General features: G+C 40.5%; 1 protein-coding gene across 9 annotated transcripts in view; it reads left to right on the forward strand.

Moving 5' to 3' along the window:
* Positions 1–18,317, forward strand: part of Veph1 (ventricular zone expressed PH domain containing 1) — a 251,575-nt gene that overhangs the window by 203,687 nt on the left and 29,571 nt on the right. For 7 of the 9 annotated variants that reach the window (XM_078043502.1, XM_078043507.1, XM_078043501.1 and 4 more), the window contains 2 exons: positions 6,735–6,871; positions 12,232–17,806. In XM_078043502.1, coding sequence (XP_077899628.1) covers positions 6,735–6,871; positions 12,232–12,468 — 374 coding nt within the window. In that variant the 3' untranslated portion in view covers positions 12,469–17,806. Of the gene's footprint in view, positions 1–6,734; positions 6,872–12,231; positions 17,807–18,317 lie in introns of those variants that run through there. The other 2 variants (XM_078043506.1, XM_078043510.1) reach the window with 1 other exon arrangement.

The following is an 18,317-nucleotide window of genomic DNA, read 5'->3' on the forward strand; positions in this document are numbered from 1 at the left end:
TTAGAGGAAGGAAGGAGTTTCCTATCCTAAAGCAACGAGGATGTACTATTTCTAAAACCATCTACACATCATCACAATAAAAGGATGATGATAATCATTTTGGGTTAGCATAATTATGATGTTGGTAGCTGCCGGTTATTGATCCTTACTATGATCAGGTCTTGGTTAAGCAAGGCCACTGTGAACCTTCATGCCACTTTTTCGTACCTTTATTTATGGTAGATGTAGGGCACTCAGGGGTGTATGGCTTGACTAGTGAATTCAGGTTGGATTTCAGCTCCCCTCACCACCTTGGCCAAGTGCCCTTGTACAGTCAACAACCTGCATGGCCATACATGTCAACGTTACCCTGTTGGTAAGCATAGCAACTCTAGAGGGGAGAAACCTGAAGCTCACTTAGGTTAAATAACTTACCCAAGACCAACCAGCTTCAGAAAGGATAGCATCCTTAACCCACAAATGATAGGCCAAATCAGAGAAAGTCCACACAGTCCTATGTGATCTAGTACGTAAAGAGTAAATATATGACATTCAGCACACCATATTTAGTTAAAATTAGTTAAAACATTCAGAACTGCCGTATACTTTAAAATAAGAGGTAGGCTTTAAATTGTTAAATTCTTGTGCTAAAACGAAAGGGGTCATATGCCTTCAAATGTTGCCTTTCATTGCATTACAAAGCATCAGAGTCCAGCTTGCATGAAGGCCGTGGGTCCCTGGGACTGGCCTCTCCTTGGATTCTGCTCATGGTTCCCAGAATGCATCTCAACCCTCTCCTTCAGCTTTGTTTCTCTTCTGGTTTGGTTTGGTTTGGTTTCGATCAACCTTCCTGCTCTTGGCCCTGAGAATTCAGTTCAGGCAATATCTGCACCAGGAAGCTTCCCCGCTTCCTCTGCCCCAGTTTATCCCAAGTGCCCTCTGACATGCTCCCATGAGACCCTATGCACCCCTCGGTCCTGTGCCCTGCCTCTGTGCTGGGACTGACTCCGCACGCACCTCTCCTGCCTTCTTCTATCTCAGAGACAGACTGCCCTGTTCGTCCTTGTGTCCCCCTTCCCTGGCATGTGCCTGCGTGGTACCTTCAATTAAGGCATTTGGAATAAAACAGTGGGGAGAATTAGTGAATGGCCAAAGGTGTTGATAAAAAGTGGAACTCGGTGTTCCCTGACTGTTGAGCCATCTCTTTAACCGGGCGGTGGCTACGCAGCCCTTCATTTCCTTCTAAGGCATCAAAAGATGTTTCTCTATATTTTGCTTCACTTTGCTCCTTCTTGTGCTTCCTCCAGAACAGGCAGTCCCCAGCTGTCTAGTGCACAGGCTACTGCGGGATGGGGTACAAATTACCTGTGAATATGCACATCCTAGATACCAATTCCGACTTCTGGCCTCTTAGAGTTCAACACCAGCAGGTGTCGCCATGGAGGAGTGAGGCCAGGGGTTTCAGGCAGCTCTGCTTGGCCCCTGTGGGCTCACTGGGTCCTCCAGTCTGGGTCACAACTCCCACCAGGGACAGGTCTCCCTCGGGGTCCTAACTGTCCTCTCCCTTTTCCTCTTCAGGCAGAGGGGTGTTGGGCCTGCAAGGCCACTGGCCCCAGAGTGCTATGATGCCTGTCCACACCTTGCCCACACCTGTGTAAACTGTCCCTTTATTAACTCCTAAGCTACCCAGCTGGAGGCCACCTGCTTCCTGCAGGGACCTGCATCGTACACCACTGACCCCAGCTGGGGGCCATGAGGCCTTCTGAGCACTGGTTGGGGTTACGGGCTCCAGGCCCCTCACTTGTCCTTTCTAGCAGGGCTTTAGAGGAACATCCCAAAAAAGTCCACATGGGGCTCTGGTGACTGACACCCAGTCTCTTTCCTGACTTACACCTTGGAAACTGTGGATGGACTTGTCCCCTCACCCCCAACCATGTCTTCCCCCAGAGCCTTGGGAGCTGCTTCTATTCCTTGCATTCTTAGGCTCTCTTGCACATTTTCCCTTACACGCCTCCTCTGCACCCATCTTCCCCTTCTTCATCAGTGGCCGGCTCTTCCCAACCAGAAATAGAACATCCTCTTTTGGGGTAACACTTAGCTTCTACTCCTCCAGTGGCACTAGCCAAGCTGGACACTGAGCTGTCCAGTTGTTAAAATGCTCTACCTGCCCACCAGATTATTAAATTAAGCTCCCCGTGAGCCAGGTATTGTAACCTCTCGGATCTGACCACCATGTCTTTTGGCTTTTCTGTGCTCAGACATGTGGGTGAGGGATGGCTGAGGGACTGACAGATGAGTATTTGTCATTCCTCCTACAGTGGGGTGCTCAGCTTTAAGGAGTCTATTATTATCTCACTTTTACTCATCAACTTCACCTTGAGTAGCACCTTCAAAATTCATTTCTTGTCAATAAATATTATCAACTCTTCATGCACAAAAGGGTTACAATTGATGTATAAATATTTGAATTAGCATTCTGAAAAACATTTAAGTGGACAAATGTGGCAACAGAGTTCCAACTGCACTAAAAAATTCAGTTCAATATCCCTTGTCTTTCTCAGCCAGTTGATAATTAAAGAAAGGAACAGACCCCAGCTGGCGAAAATTTTTTTCTAGAAGTGAGGTGTTTGGAATGAAACGATGTATTAACTAGAAAGTGAGAGAGGGCTTGAATATCCAGTATATGTTACATTGTAAACAAGATTGTTATAGATACATGATATTCCCTCCTTGAATCATTCCACATCTTATTTTTCAAGTGGAATATGATAATCCTTAGGAAAAAAATAATTTTCTTTTTTTACTTTAGCTGTGCAGAGGTTGTGGTATCTTATGAGAATTATTGCTTACAAGGACATGCTATAGGTGATAAACTCTTTAAAATAACACTGCCCGGTCATGCATATGCTGGACATAATCGAAAAAAAATACAGGTATAGGAGAACAATTAGGAAAATTTTTAAGTCTCTCTCTCTCTTTCTCTCTCTCTCTCTCTCTCTCTCTCTCTCTCTCTCTCTCTCTCTCTCTCATTCGCGCACCCGCGCGCACATACACACACACACACACACACACACACACACACACACACCTTTTGAAACTATTTTTAAATTAATCTTTTTGGTGTTATGAACTTGAATTCTAACTTTCCTTTATAATCTATGATGGTGGTCCCATAAGATTATAATACACCTGAAAAATCCTTATTGTCTAGTAACATTATAGTTGCTGTAATGTCATAGCCTAACATAGTAGTCATACATTTGTGGAGATGCTGCTGTCCACTAACCTATTGCACTGCCAGCCATATAAAAGTGTAGCATGTGCAATTATGCATAGTACATATTATTTTTATCATTTCTTTATAGTATATACCTTCTATTTATTAAAAATAAGTTGGTTATAAAATACTTAGAAATTCTTAAAATTTGTTCTGTAGAGAAATTGAACAGAATATATAACATAAGGGTGTTTACTGCAGCATTCTATATCACATTGAAATGAATAAGTAATGAACAAAATTTCAATGGAGAACTGATTAACTTACTCTATAATCCTAAAACTGATGATATATACATTTTAATACATATGGTAAATTGTCTGTGACTTTTGTTGCAAAAAAAAAAGTGATAAATCTAAATATAAAAATATCAACAACAACAAAAAATTAATCTTACAGCTACAAACAGCCTGGCTTTTATTGAATCTTCTGAAGCTGACCGATACCTAAATTTGGATCCCGACATTCTTCTACTTCAAGGGTCAGCTGACACGTCCTTCCTAAGACCCCTCCCTGGACTTTTTCTCTTAGAGCAGTGAATGCAGCAGCACATTCTGAAGTCCTTTGCCACTCAGTCCCTGGCAAGCGTCCTATTCGGTCTTGAGTCTCTATCACAGGTAGTGTGGGCGTGACACCCAGCTCACCCCACGCCTCTAAGGAACCTTCAACAATCTGGCCAAGTGCTTCTTATAAACCTAAGTCACGTACAGTGTGTGAGTGAAACATCTGGATCTACCTTGAGGAGAAACAGAAGTGAATCCCCTGCACCAGACCCAGAGGGCCCGTGTGCTCAGATATTACCAAAGTCAGTCACGACTCCAAATCATCTTAGGTGTCTTAACTATTTCAAATATTTCCATGGGTAAATAGGAGATACTGAGAAACAAGAAATGTACCCTTATCAAATGATGTTACGTTAAATTGCCTTACCATTAAAACCATGGCAAGAGAGCAGTGTGATTAAAGGCTGGAATAAAACCTTTGATGAAATGGGGGAGAGGAGTGGGCTACCTGCTTTGCCATTGACCCCAAGTCCTCACACACACCTCTTTACTTTGGTTTTTGACCTCTCAGCTTCACTTTGAGCAGAGGGGGGGCTGCTGTTATTTCAAGTCTAAACCTTCGGAGTTCATATTCAAAATCCTTGAACATTACAATTAGACTATTTTTTTCTAATTTGAAAACATGGCAAATGTTTTCATGGTGTTTTAAAAAAACATGTTTGTTTGTTTGTTTGTTTGTTTTAATTTATAACCTTATTCTTGCCATGGGATTTTTTGGTAGTGATGGTTTTCATTTTTTTTTTATTTTAATTTTTGTTATTGTTTTCCTCTTGATTCTTGAAACTTTCTTCCTCCAGCAGCTCACATTGGGACTCTATTGTATGGTGTGAATAAACACCTACTGAACCTCCAATCTAGATAGACCCCCAGGCTGCTCCTGCTGTTTCCTGACTCCTAAAGATATGCATACCACCCTCCCTGGTCTACCTTGATCATAGCCCTTATCACTACCTATTAATATACTTGATACATATTTCCCATTGTTACCCTTAATTTGAAGTTGACAAGAGAACAGCCAATTGAACAGTCATGAGACAAGGAGAAAAAGTCAAACTATACCTAATAGAATGTTGCTGATGAAAACTGAACTTTTCATTATTCTTATCCCAAAAGTGTTCTGTCAGGATAGACAATCCACCTGAGGTAGTTATTAGGCCTACATTAGGAAAAATATATATGATAGTGGAAAAGACAAAGTTGTTCTCATGTGGTCAAAAAGGCACCATCCAGAGTTTTTCCAAAGCAGTGAAACAAATTTCATTACTTTCAAAGTGCTATGAAAACTAAGCATTCGTGTGTATAGGTAAATGTCTCCCTGCTCTGGATGCAGCTTTCACTGTCTGTCCCCACTGAAACCACGGGCTTTTACATAAATTTAATGAGTTAATCTTATGTCATTGGTCAAAGGAATTAAGTCCTTTGGTATCTCAGCTTCTGGCACTGTAATGGATCTTCTGGATTCAGTGATTGTGCGTAATCACACTCTGCGTCAATGTTAGATGCATTCAAGGAACAGACTCCCTCACTGGGCCAGGTGCTGAGTTAGACACCTGGTAACTGAGCAAGCCCCTGCACCTGTGGAGCTTCAGCTGAATGGGGCACAAAGCCATTAGTCAGACAAACGCCAGTGGCCATCACAAATGCAAACAATTGATAAGAAGATATGTACTATGAGAGCGTGTATACCAGAAGCTGCTCCAGCCTAGGTGTGGGAAAGGTGTCTTGAAGGAAGCATTTCAAACAGAGAGAAGCGGTCAGTTGTTGACTAAGGGAAAATGGAAGTACGGAGAGGAGAATGTTTAAGTGTTTCAGAGACTTGAAATATGGACAAGAGATTTGGGAATGTTTGCCTTACAACTTAGTGTAACGGCTTTAAAAAACTTGTCTTTTGGAGTACTGCATTGACTTTTGCTGCCAAATATTTAAATATACTTGGTTTATGATTATTTATTAAGCTATATTTCTGAGCAGTTCATGTGTCATAAAGCATGGAAACTTTCATTTTATTATCTAGTTATTGGAAAAATCAATAGTAGGAAATGAGCTTATGGCATCTTAACTATTTTGGGCCAACATTTCACACTTGTTATATACTGATTTGGTATATAACCAAATGACCTAAGGAACAGAATGACATGAAACAAAGAGGCCAAGAAGTGCAGGGAGTTGTGTGTCTGATGAACCCAGATCCCCTGGGCCAGAGGCTCCTTTGTGAGCTAATTCCCTTTTTTTTCTGGAGGTGAGGCGTTTTGAATGAAACGATGTATTAACTAGAAAGTGAGAAAGGGCTTGAATATCCTGTATGGGTTACATTGTAAACAAGATTGTTTTAGATACATGATCTTGCCCTCCTTGAATCATTCCACATCTTATTTTTCAAATTATTTTTTTATTTGTTCTAATCAGTTATACATGACAGCAGAATGCTCTTTGACTCATTGTACACAAATGGAGCACAATTTTTCACTTCTCTGATTGTACACAAAGTAGGGTCACACCGTTTGAGCAATCGTAAAAGCACCTAGGGCAATGGTATCTATCTCGTTCCACTGTCTTTCCCATCCCCAATCCCCCTTCCCTCTCCTCCCTCCCCTTTGGCCCATCCGAAGTTTCTCTACTCATCCCATGCACCCCCTCATTATTGATTAGCATCCACTTATCAGAGAAAACATTTGGCCTTTGGTTTTTTGGCAGAGCTCATTTCTTTTGAAGATCTCCGTACATTTTCATCCTTCTGTCGGAAGTATGCATCCTTTTAGGGACAAAGGAGGAAACGTTAACCAAATTCACAATTTATTAGCCCACTTTTCAGGTATGCTTACTGAGTTCTGGTTCATTGTACAGTTCTGGGTCTTGATCACTTGCCAAATCAATAATGGAAAATGAATGGCTTGATCGCTCTGTTACCTTAACAGTTATAAACCAAGATGGGCAGCCTCTCATCGAAGGGAAACTGAAGGAGAAGCAAGTCAGATGGAAGTTCATCAAAAGGTGGAAAACTCGTTACTTTACACTGGCTGGAAATCAACTTCTGTTTCAAAAAGGAAAGTCAGTAAGTTCTTCCCTCAACTTTCATGCTTGTATTTTTAAAGTCTTGACCTCCACCTGCTGCTTAGTTAAACTTTCAATAATTTATAATCCTACATACAGTATTATTTTGTTGCAGATGTCCTTTTTTTCTTTTTTTAATATTTATTTTTTAGTTGTAGGTGGATACAATATCTTTATTTCATTTTTATGTGGTGCTGAGGTTTGAACCTGGTGCCTCAAGTGTGCTAGGCAAGCACTCTACCACTGAGCCACAACCCCAGCCCCCAGATGTCCCTTTTTCTATTCCAATCCCTATATTAGTTGGCTCACAGTCCCCCTTCAATTTACTATGGAAGCTTTTTTTTTTTTTTTTTTAGTTGACTTAAGCTTTAGAAATTGAACTAAAGAGCAATTGACTCAAACATGGTGCTGTAAATTTTCTTATGTACCACCTACAGAAATTTTTGGCTTATGATATTGACTCTGGTTTTTAAAATAGCTATAGGTTATATGTGGAGGGCCAAGGAAGGGGAATGGTAGGCAGGAAGGAAGAAATAAAAGTCGATTTAAGTATCTTTTATATTAACAAAGTTTAATTTTTATGTTATTTATTTATTTACTTATTTATTTATTTTTGGTACTGGAGATTGAACCCAGAGGCACTTATCCCCAGCCCCTGCCTCCCCCCCCCTTTTTTTTAGTAGTGCTCCCAGGGCCTTGTGCATCTGAGGCAAGCACTCTACCAACTGAACTATATCCCCAGTCCATCTTCATTCTTTTTTATTTTTTAATTTGAGACAGTCTTGCTAAGTTACTGAGGCTGCCTTTGAATTTGTGATACTCTTACATCAGCCTCTTGAGTCAACCAGGATTACAGGCCTGCACTACCATGTCCAGCTAACTAAGTTCAATTCTGATTAGGAAAAAGATTACTATCTTTCATTCACTTGACATTCAGTTTATAAATAGAATCGAATTCTAACAGAATTAATAAATATTAATGTAATTTAAAATCTGAGACAGGATGCTCAGTAAATAACCTGGATTCTATACTTTCAGTGAAAGTCCTCTGAAATAGTATCCTATCTCAGTCAAGAGGTACAGGTATCCTCTTTCTTTCTTTTTATGACAGTTTCATTCATTATTAAACTCTGCTTATTCAGGATTGGAGCATGGAATCTTGAACTACTTCTTGGCTGTTTTGAAACCTAATCATATTAGCCAACTATTCAGTGTCTGCCATGCGCCCCACTGCACAGCCTCACACAGCCTCAGAACAATGCTCCAAGGCCAGCACTACTATTACAGTCACATTGCCAGTGAGGACTGTGAGGTTCCAAGGGGCTGGCTTGCCCAAGGGCAGCACTGAGAGAGTGAGGGAGGGTGACACTGGAGTCCAGCTCAGGCTGTGGCACCAGAGGGTTCTTAAAGGAGGGTTCACACTGCTTCCCATGCACACTTAAAACATGCAGTCAGGGATGTATTATTAGTCAGCAGCCTCTAAAGACACAGAACAATGGCATCGAGAGACACTCAGAGGGGATTTACTGTAGAAATCAGCTCACAGAATTATGCAGACTGAGACGTTCCACAAGATGTATCTGCAAGTTAGAGCACCAGAAAACTGACAGTATAACTGAGCCCAAGACCTAAGGCCTGGGAAGCAAGGGAGAAATGGTGTAATCCCAGACTGAGGCCAGGGGCCTAGAACTGGGGGTGAAAGCAAGAGAGGGACAGCTTAAGTACCAGTGTCCAAAAAGGTCCAAGAACAGGAACTCTGCTATCCTGGGTTCAGGAGATGGATGTCTCAGCTCAAGAAGAGGGAGCAAACTAGCCCCCCCCCTCACTTCTTTTGTCTTTTTGGATTGGATTAGATAATGCCCACCCATATTGGTAAGGGTAAGTCTCCTTTACTCATTCAAACCTCTTCCGGAAACACCCCCACAGACACACTCAGAAATCATATTTCAACAACTAGCTGGGTATCCACTAGCTCAGTCAAGTGGACACATACACTTAACCACCACAGAAACCAAAAGATGCCTAATTAATTAATGAAAGATGTTAAATTAGTTAAAAATCACGATTCACTCTGGGTATATGCATCATATATTTATAGTTCTCATTACAACTTTATTTGAAAATTTTACCCAATAGAAATTAAATATGGTGCATCACAAATTTCGATCTATGTTCTTTTAATTAATAAGACTTTTTGATAGATTTTTAAAATATTTTTGCAACACTTTTAACTCACATTACTTCCTTAATCTGTATTGTAACATACAAAGGTGAGTTTTTCTGTGATTAAAGATCTTTTTAAAATTAAAGTATAATGGCAACTTCAACTTAAACAAATTTTGGAGGTTTGAAGAAAAATCCTTTTTAGCTAGGTTCACATTGAAGCATTTTTAAAGTACTTAAAATGATCATATGAATTTCTTACATTTGTTCAAGAAATCAGGAATAGAAGTGGAGATGTAATGATTTCTCCTTAAGAGAAATCAAAGTTAGTCTATAAGGATATTTTTCTAGAACACAAATAATGACATATACTTTTAAACTCAGGACTCTGTTTTTTGGAATTTTTTGTTTTGGTTTGGTTTGTTTTTGTTTTTAAGCAGGGATTGAATCTGAGGGAACTTAACCACTGAGCACTTAGCTGCATCCTGCTTCTCCCCCAACTCCCACAAGTCTCACTAAGTTGCTTAGGGCCTCGCTAAATTGCTGAGGCGGGATTTGAACTTGCAATCCTCCTACCTCGCCTCCCAAGTCACTGGAATAACAGGTATGCACACAGTGCCTGGCTTAGCTCAGACTTTTAAGTAATGTTTAAAGACTAAGGTATTTTTATTTAAGGTTTTGGGATTGGTTTGATCTGGGATTATTGTGTTATTTTGTTTTGTTTTTTGTTTTGTTTTGTTTAGCCCAGGTAGTAAATTTGTAGATCTTATGTTAAACTAAAAAATAAGAAGAAGAAAAGAATAAGCTATTTTACAATCAGTAACTTGTTTGACGTCTTGTCAGGGGATAATGGTTTGGTATTCCAAAAATCTGACAGAACATGTGGCTCAAATTGTAGGAAATAATGTGATACAGCATCAAGACCACAGCAAAATACCTCTAATCTCCAGGGATACAACCTGCCAGTGGTCATCAGCTGAAACTTCAGCCACATCATTAAAAAAGTCATTCTTTTATGAGGGAAATGTGCGTTTTTTAATTAAAACTGAGGCTGAAAGACCATAGTGCAATTTTTTTTTACTTTTGCATCCTTAGGGTCTTGATTTCCACCAACCAGCTCAGCTACAGTGTCCTTCACTTTCTGTTTATTCCTATTTTAATTGATTCACTGTTTCTCCTCAGGTCACTATGGTAATTTTTAAATTTCCTCATCAGTTCCCCCATGTATCAATTTCTCTACCTCGGACTAATTGGAAGAAATATAATTTTATTACTTTAATTACTTTAATTTAAACCAAATTCAACTAACAAAGCATTGTCTAGTGTATGCATCTTCAGACTTTCTCCTGCACATACCCTAAAGTAAAAATGTGTGTAATACCTTACAGCATTTTCAATTGCATCAACACCTTCCTCATAAGTTTTAAGAATTGCAGACTGTAATTTCCATTGTATTATAAATATCAACACTTAAAAATAAAATGACCCTACAGGGTGTGTAATCCTAGCAGCTTGAGAGGCTAAGGCAGGAGGATGGAGAGTTCAAAGCCAACCTCAGCAATAGCGAGGCACTATGCAACTTGGTGAGCCCTGTCCCTAAATAAAATACAAAATAGGGTTGGGGATGAGGTTCAGTGGTTGAGGGCCCCTGAGTTCAATCCCCAGTCCTTGAAAATAAAAAAATTTTTTTAAAAATTCCTCTCTCTCCTTTAAATGTACTTATTAGAATAAAATACCACAACACTTTGGTATCTGACATCATCCATTAATTTTTTAAAATAATATAAATTAATATTTTCATAGAGATATTTAAATTGCTTCTTTTTTTCCTTGAAATAATATTTCTGTTGTATTTCCCCACAGAATTTACCCCAATTGCCCTATAATTTTCACTATAATGAAACTATATATAAATTGAAATTTAATTGTTTTAACTACTTGCAATCATCAGTCTCTAGATATTAATATATTCTGATTAAGTTATTTTTCTTAGAATTTACATCAGTTATGAAAATTCATAAGTCTAAAACCAAATTTAATAAGCAATTATTAGACATTAGAAAGGAAAATGTTATGTCTTGATGAAGTGGGTGGAGAGTGGCTGCTTGGTCGACAGCTATTTCCTGGCCACTAGTATGTTAAATTGTTTTTTTGTGTGGCATGCCTGAGATTTGTCCAAGTGGAACAACACACCATGAGGAGGCTGTGAGGGCTGGGAAGGGTGCCTTTTCATGGCAAAGTGAAAGAAGGGTACTTGGAAATGGGGAATGGAGAGGAGAATGGACAAGACTCTCAATCACTGATAACTCACCAGTAGACAAAATGTATTCAGGAAGCTTGAAGACCTGAAATTGCTTTCCAGAAATATTTAATTGCCTTCAGACAATTGTGCTAGCCCAGTGTGAGGATCCTGGAGTTGCAGAGAACCTTAAGCCTCTGTTTTCATTAAAGACAAATGCAGCTTCATTCAATATTCTTTCATCTAGTGTATATAGGTAATACATGTTTCCAAAAGTTTGGAGGAGGTTTGGAAAAATTTGATCTACTCAAACATTGGACCCCTGTTTGTTTATTCCATTACAGTCTCATCCAGCCCTTCCTCAGAGGTAGCACAAAGGAAATTTCAATGTTGTGCCTCCTAAACTCTCTGAAATTCAGAGTTAGTAGAACTCCAAATTGTACTGCTGTGTTCAATAGAAAATGACAGAAAATCAAAGCACTCTCCTCCCACATGATAATGTCGTTCTATAGATTGCTATCTTGTGCCAACTTATGATATTACAACAAAGTCCCAATTTCCTACTTCCTTGGTTTTCTACTGACTCCTCGATGCTTTCATATCCCGAATAGCAAAGGTCTTGGGTCACAGGAAGTGAAAGGGTCAGCCCTCCTTTAAAAATCCCCTGGCAGCCAGGCACTGGGATGCACACCTACAATCCCAGCAGCTCAGGAGCCTGAGGCAGGAGGATGGTGAGTTCAAAGCCAGCCTCAGCAATGTATCGAGGCACTAAGCAACTCAGGGAAACCCTGTCTTTAAATAAAATATTTTAAAAAGCTGGGGATGTGGCTCAGTGGTAAAGCACCCCTGGATTCAACTCCTGGTACCAAAAAATAAATAAAAATAAACCCCCCTGGTAAGCCAGAGGCTTAGCCTACAGCAGCAGCCAGCTCATCTTCTCTCCTCTCCATGCATTTCAGAAAGATGATCCCGAAGATGCCCCATTAGAGCTCAGCAAGGTACAGAGTGTGAAAGCCGTGGCCAAGAAACGCAGGGACCGCTCTCTCCCTCGGGCTTTTGAAATCTTCACAGACAATAAAACCTACGTTTTCAAGGCCAAGGATGAGAAGAATGCAGAAGAGTGGCTGCAATGCCTCAGTGTGGCAGTTGCCCAAGCCAAAGAGAGGGAAAACAGAGAAGTGACCACGTATCTGTAGGGACTTCCACTCCAGCCTCCCAGGAGCATGCCCAGTGGGCCTTGCCGGGGCAAGGAAAGGAGAGAAATGCACCAGGTCAGGCTGTGTCCTGCTGTATGCCGTGGGGTAGTTGTCCCTAAGAAGAAGCGCTTGCAGGGGCAGAGTTCTCAGTAGGCGTCACACCCTAAGCCTGCTGTCAGGATTTCTGTCTGAAGCCAGGAGCAGCAGGAGCCACAGAGCACCCCTCAGGGCTGTGGACCAGGAAGGCAGAGTCCCCAGTGCAGGAACTCCTATAGAAATGCCTTTGAAACTATGAAAACAGCTTCCAGTGAGGCTGAACTACCTGAGGAAGATTGGAGCTTCCAATGAAAACCAGTCTGCCAAAGGTATTAAGAGAAAAAAAAGCTATTCGAAAAAATGATAAAAAATTATTATTAAGATAATAAAAATAGCTTTTTTAATTAGGAAAAGTGGAAGTAATGTACACTGAAGAAAATCATTCAACTTACTACAGACACCTAACCACATTTATCCTCTCTGTATGAAGGAGGCTAAACATGGTAAAAATGGTTCTCAAAGTAAGCTACTTATGAAAGTAAATGTCTGTCTTTCAGAACTACTTATTTAATTATCCCTTGGTTCTTATAATCTAAAGTTTAGAGACTTGGGCCCATCTCCTGCCCAAGGCAGTCGGAGAAGATGAAGAAAGCATAGAAAACTATTTTCTCCATCTTTCAACTATGTGCCATCTCCAGTGAACTCAAAGACGTTAAAGTTCTGTACTTTTCTTTGTTGTATTCAGCCTGGCAGCATCTCCAAATGACAAACATTTATTAGTTTTCACATATATGCTTTTTTTCTTTTTAATTAAGTGGTGAAAGGCAGAATTCTAGGATGACTTCCAGTGCCCCATGCCCTGGTATAACACTCTACCACTTGAGCGTGGGTGGGATCTGAAACTGGTTTCTTATTAAAAAAAATGATAAAAGCAATGGAATATTGGGGCTGGGGATGTGGCTCAAGCGGTAGCGCACTCGCCTGGCATGCGTGCGGCCCGGGTTCGATCCTCAGCACCACATACAAACAAAGATGTTGTGTCCGCCAAAAACTAAAAAATAAGTGTTGAAAATTCTCTCTCTCTCTCTCTCTCTCTCTCTCTCTCTCAAAAAAAAAAAAAAAAAAAGCAATGGAATATTCCCTCCCAAGATAATGTCATATTATGGCAAAAGTAAAGAGAGTTTTGCGTTTTGCAGACGTAATCAAGGTCCTTAATAAGCTGGTTTTGAGTGAATCAAACAGGTTATTTTCCTGGGAAGGCTTGACTGAGTCAGGTTAAGTTCCTTAAGACAGAGTGAGCCCGTCCACAGCCTTCCTCCTGGCCTTGAATAAGCATGCTGCCGTGAGTCCAACTGCTGCAAGGAAATAAAGTTTACCATCAACCACTTGATCTTTGAAGAAGATTCTTAGCCTGAGAAGAGAGCCTAGCGCCAGGTCACTACCTCAATTGCAGCTTCATGGGACACTCAGCAGAGGACTAAGCCATGCTTGGACTCCTGGCCCACAGCAACTTTAAGATGACAAATGTATGCTGCTTTAAACAGCTAATCTGTGGTGATTTGTTATGCAATGATAATTAATACTTCTAGAAGCTCATTTGGAATATACAGAGGATAACTCTTTATTTGAAATTTATTTATTATGTAATCTAGAAGCCTGGGGAAAGATTATAGTCAGTACCCTGACTCTACTGCTAATTCACTAGAATGGGAAACACAAAAGTAATCATGTTTGGGGCTGAGGTTGTGGCTCAGGGGTAGAGCGCTTGCCTAGCACACGTGAGGCACTGGGATCGATCCCCTGCACCATATAAAACTAAAACAAACAAAAAACAAATAAAATAAAGGTATTGTGCCCATCTACAACTAAAAAAAAAATTTAAAGTAATCATGTTTGAGGAAAGAAACTTAATTTTAACTTGTAAAGTTTGAATATATTGTAAGATACAGAAGTTATTATGCATTGGAAATAGAGTTCTAGAGGTCAAATTCTGGCTTTACTGGGTATACAGGTAGTTGCTAAAGATGTAGAACTAAATGAAATTATGCAAGGAGAATAAAAAAGAAATAATAATTAATAAGGACCTTTTGGGACACCGGCATTTAAGCAAAGGCAGGCTGGATTCACTGGCTAGCATTCAGAGATGATATAGGTCAGGGCACAGAGAGCCACAGAAGCCCAATTAATGATTTCCGGAAGAAGGGAGGGACCAACAATATGAAATGCTGAAGAACAGTCGCTCAAGATAAAACTAGACTTTCTTAGGAAGCAATTGATATCATTGGGAAAAATACTGTCACCATTGGGTGCGGTGGCAGACACCTGTAATCCCAGCAGCTTGGGAGGCTGAGGCAGGAGGATCATGAGTTCAAAGCCAGCCTCAGCAACAGTGAGGCGCTAAGCAACTCAGTTTTATTTAGACCCAGTCTCTAAATAAAACATACAATAAGGCTGGGGATGTGGCCTAGTGGCCAAGTGTCCCTGAGTTCAATCCCTGATACCCACCCCACCAAAAAAAGAACAATGTCCCTAGAGTGAACTGAAGAATTGCTGGGAGTCAGGAATTTAAAGTTACAATTGAACTAATCTTTCAAAACAGTGGTCTAAGATACTAAGATACTAGGGAAACACAGAAAGTGCTGTTGTGTTTGACTTGAAACCCAGAATGCCTCCCTCACTGTTTCCCAGAGGTGGTAGGGGATGAGCTAGACCAAAAGAACTGTTAGGAACCTTTTGGGCAAGCAAAGAGCAAAGGATCAGTAGAGGGAACAATTCTATGAAGGTATCAAAGAGAAAAAACATGCTCCATTTGCAAAGTGGCCAATTCTTAAGATGATAAAGGACCATTCGAAGATTTTAAGCAGGTTTGCATTTAAAAATATGTCCCTGGGCTGGGGATATAGCTCAATTGGGAGTGTAGTGTGTAGAGTGCTTGCCTTGCATGCACATGGCCCAGTGTTCAATCCCCAGCACCACAAAAAAAAAAAACTGGAAGAAAAAGAAAAAGATAACTCTGACAGTTGTATGAAAATGGATTGTATGGCTATTAAAATTTGTATCAGGGAGACCACTTTTTTCAATGAACGTGGAGGCTTTGAGGTAGAGGCTCGGGAGCAGTGTCACAGCAGAGGAGGTAGAAATGGTGCTGTGGTTTGGATGTGGTTTGAGTGCGTCCCTCAAGGGCTCATAGTTGGATCTTGGTCCTCCGTGGGCAGTGTTGGGAGGTGGTATGGAGCCTCCAAGAAATCCGGCCTAGTGGGAAGTAATTAGATCATGGAGGGCAGTGCCTTGGTGCCGCAGTCTGGCTGGGCACAAATAACGGAGCCACCAAAAAGCCTTGAAGGTTCAAACAGTAACTCTTTTATTCCCAAACTCTCACCGGCACTCTACACACACTTCCCGGGAACACACTCCCTCCACCGGGCTCCGCGCGCGCCAATTCTCCCAGAACCCAGCAAGAACTCAACGGGAACTCCAAAGTAGCCGGTGCCCGTGGCAGCAGGATCTGCCCTAATCCCAGCAGGATCCACCCTAATCCCAGAGCCACCTATCCCGCCCCCCCCCCCAGGAGCCGCCCTAATCCCAGAGCAGGGTCACCTTTCAACCATTCCCTCTAGCAAAATGCCAGGCGTCATTCCGACTAAACTGTGGCTCTCAACACCTTGGAAAAAGTTGATGTAGTTCTCTGGAAACCCTAGTTAGTTCTGTAGAAAGGGTTGTTATAAAAAAAAAAAAAAAAAAAAAAAAAAAAAACAAGCCTGACACTTCTCCAGCCATTCTGGCTTCCTGTCTTGCTATGTGATTAGTTCCTCTTACCACTGAGATGCCATCTGCCATAGGTCCTAATTAAAGTCAAGCCAAGGCCAATGCCTCATGCCCTCGAACCTCCTAAACTATGCACTAAATTAACCTCTTTTGTTTACAAAGTTCCCAGCCTCAAATATTTCATTATAGTAAAGGACAAGGGACTCATACAAATGGAGAGTCAGGGAAATTGAATTGGTAAAAATGGACGGGACATGTGATGGGATGGAACTGTAGTCATAGGAATGGAAAGGAGTCTTCTCACTCCTGAGGGCTTGCTTGGGAAGCTGGGTGGTTGGTGGTGGCACTCACTCATAGAAAATTCAGAAGCAACAGTTGGAGACATAAAGCAGATGGTAGATTTAATATTTTTCTTCCTTTCTTTAACTTTTCTTATGTTTCTTTCTAAAAGAGACTGATGTTTTTCATTAAATTAAACTTGTTTTAACTGGTACACAAATACTATACATATTAATGGGGCATCCTGTGATGTTTTGATCCATGTATAAATTGAATAATCAGGTTAAATGTATCCATCAATTTAAACATTTATCACTAATTCATTGCAAAACATTCAAAACTCTTTCTTCTAGTTTATTTTTGTTTTTGTTTTTGTTTTTTTTTTGAGATATGCAGTGCAAAAATCATTATCTATAGTCACCTTACTGTGCAATTACACACAGGAACTTCTTACCCTTAGGTAACTGCAACTTAATACCCATTGGTCAACCTTTCCCCATAAATTTAGTTTTGATGTGTACATTCAGAGTATAGACAGGGGACTCACCTTGGACTAGGGGGACATCTCCTGCATGAAGTTGGGAGAGACAAGGTTGAGAACAGGTGTAGTTGCAAATGGTTCTCTAAATGTTTTTAAATCTACCGCTCTGAAGAGTTAGTGAATAACCCCAGCTATTCTAATAAATTATGAAACCTAGTTACAGACAAATAGTCACAAAGTGGGATGGGTCTGTATTATTATTAACAATTTGGATACCAACAACGTGCTCAAACCTTGCATGGTGAGGGTTGTGATCAACGGTGGCCATGTGCTGCCCCTTTCCTCAATGAATATATGGTCTGAGAAAGAGGAAGGTGATTCTGCCAGTTTAATTGGGAGGAAGAATTACTTCTACTACTTATCACAAAGTCCTGGTGATTTAGTTAACCATGCTCTACTTTAGAACACAAGTCTCAGTGCCCTCGAATAGATCTAAAAAGAAGTAAATGTGTGAAGTATAAATAACAATTTCACTTCATGATGCAGACATTCCAAATGCAAGCAAATGCTCCTGGGCTCATAATCAAACGAGGATTTTCAAAACCATCATCTTCCCATGGATATTTCTGGCACTTCAGTGACCACAGGCTTACCACAAACCAGCCTTCCCCAAGAGAGCTACCATTGCTGACCTGATCTAAATAAAACCATTTTTCTAAAAATGTTGAAACCTCAAAAAACATGTTGGTATGAATAAAATGATATTTGTGCAAGGAAGTTCAAGTGGTTTCATTTTTATTTCATTTTGATTCTTTTCCTCTCCCAGATAGCCTTGGTAAACCTGTTAAGTATTTCATCCAGTTATTTCTTGAGAACTTAGAGTTGAGTGAAAAATAAATGCTCAATACTTTTCTAATATTGAGATTTCTGGAAAATACTTGGTTGTCAAAGCTGAGGAGCATTTACTGGGTCATCTTCAATTCACCTCCTTCCAATAGGCACAGTCAGGTCTATTTGCAGTGCTGACTTGTTCTCAGGCATAAATAAAAATCACACAAGTAAGGAGGCATTTCCCACTTTAGGAAAGAATTCAAGGTGTATTACAGAGAAGTCAACACCATGGCCTAAATGCCCTGAAAAGGATCTCCAGTCCCCAAAACCTAAATTTTTAGGTGGAAAACCAAGAATAACCTAAGATATCTTATTCCATAACAAAGCTAGTAGGCGGAGCCCTTAGCACCACTTCTCCCCAAACACGTCCTGAGCAACAAAGGGGTTGGAACACCAG

This window comes from Ictidomys tridecemlineatus, chromosome 3 (assembly GCF_052094955.1).
Source record: "Ictidomys tridecemlineatus isolate mIctTri1 chromosome 3, mIctTri1.hap1, whole genome shotgun sequence".
In the NCBI taxonomy this organism is placed as follows: domain Eukaryota; kingdom Metazoa; phylum Chordata; class Mammalia; order Rodentia; family Sciuridae; genus Ictidomys; species Ictidomys tridecemlineatus.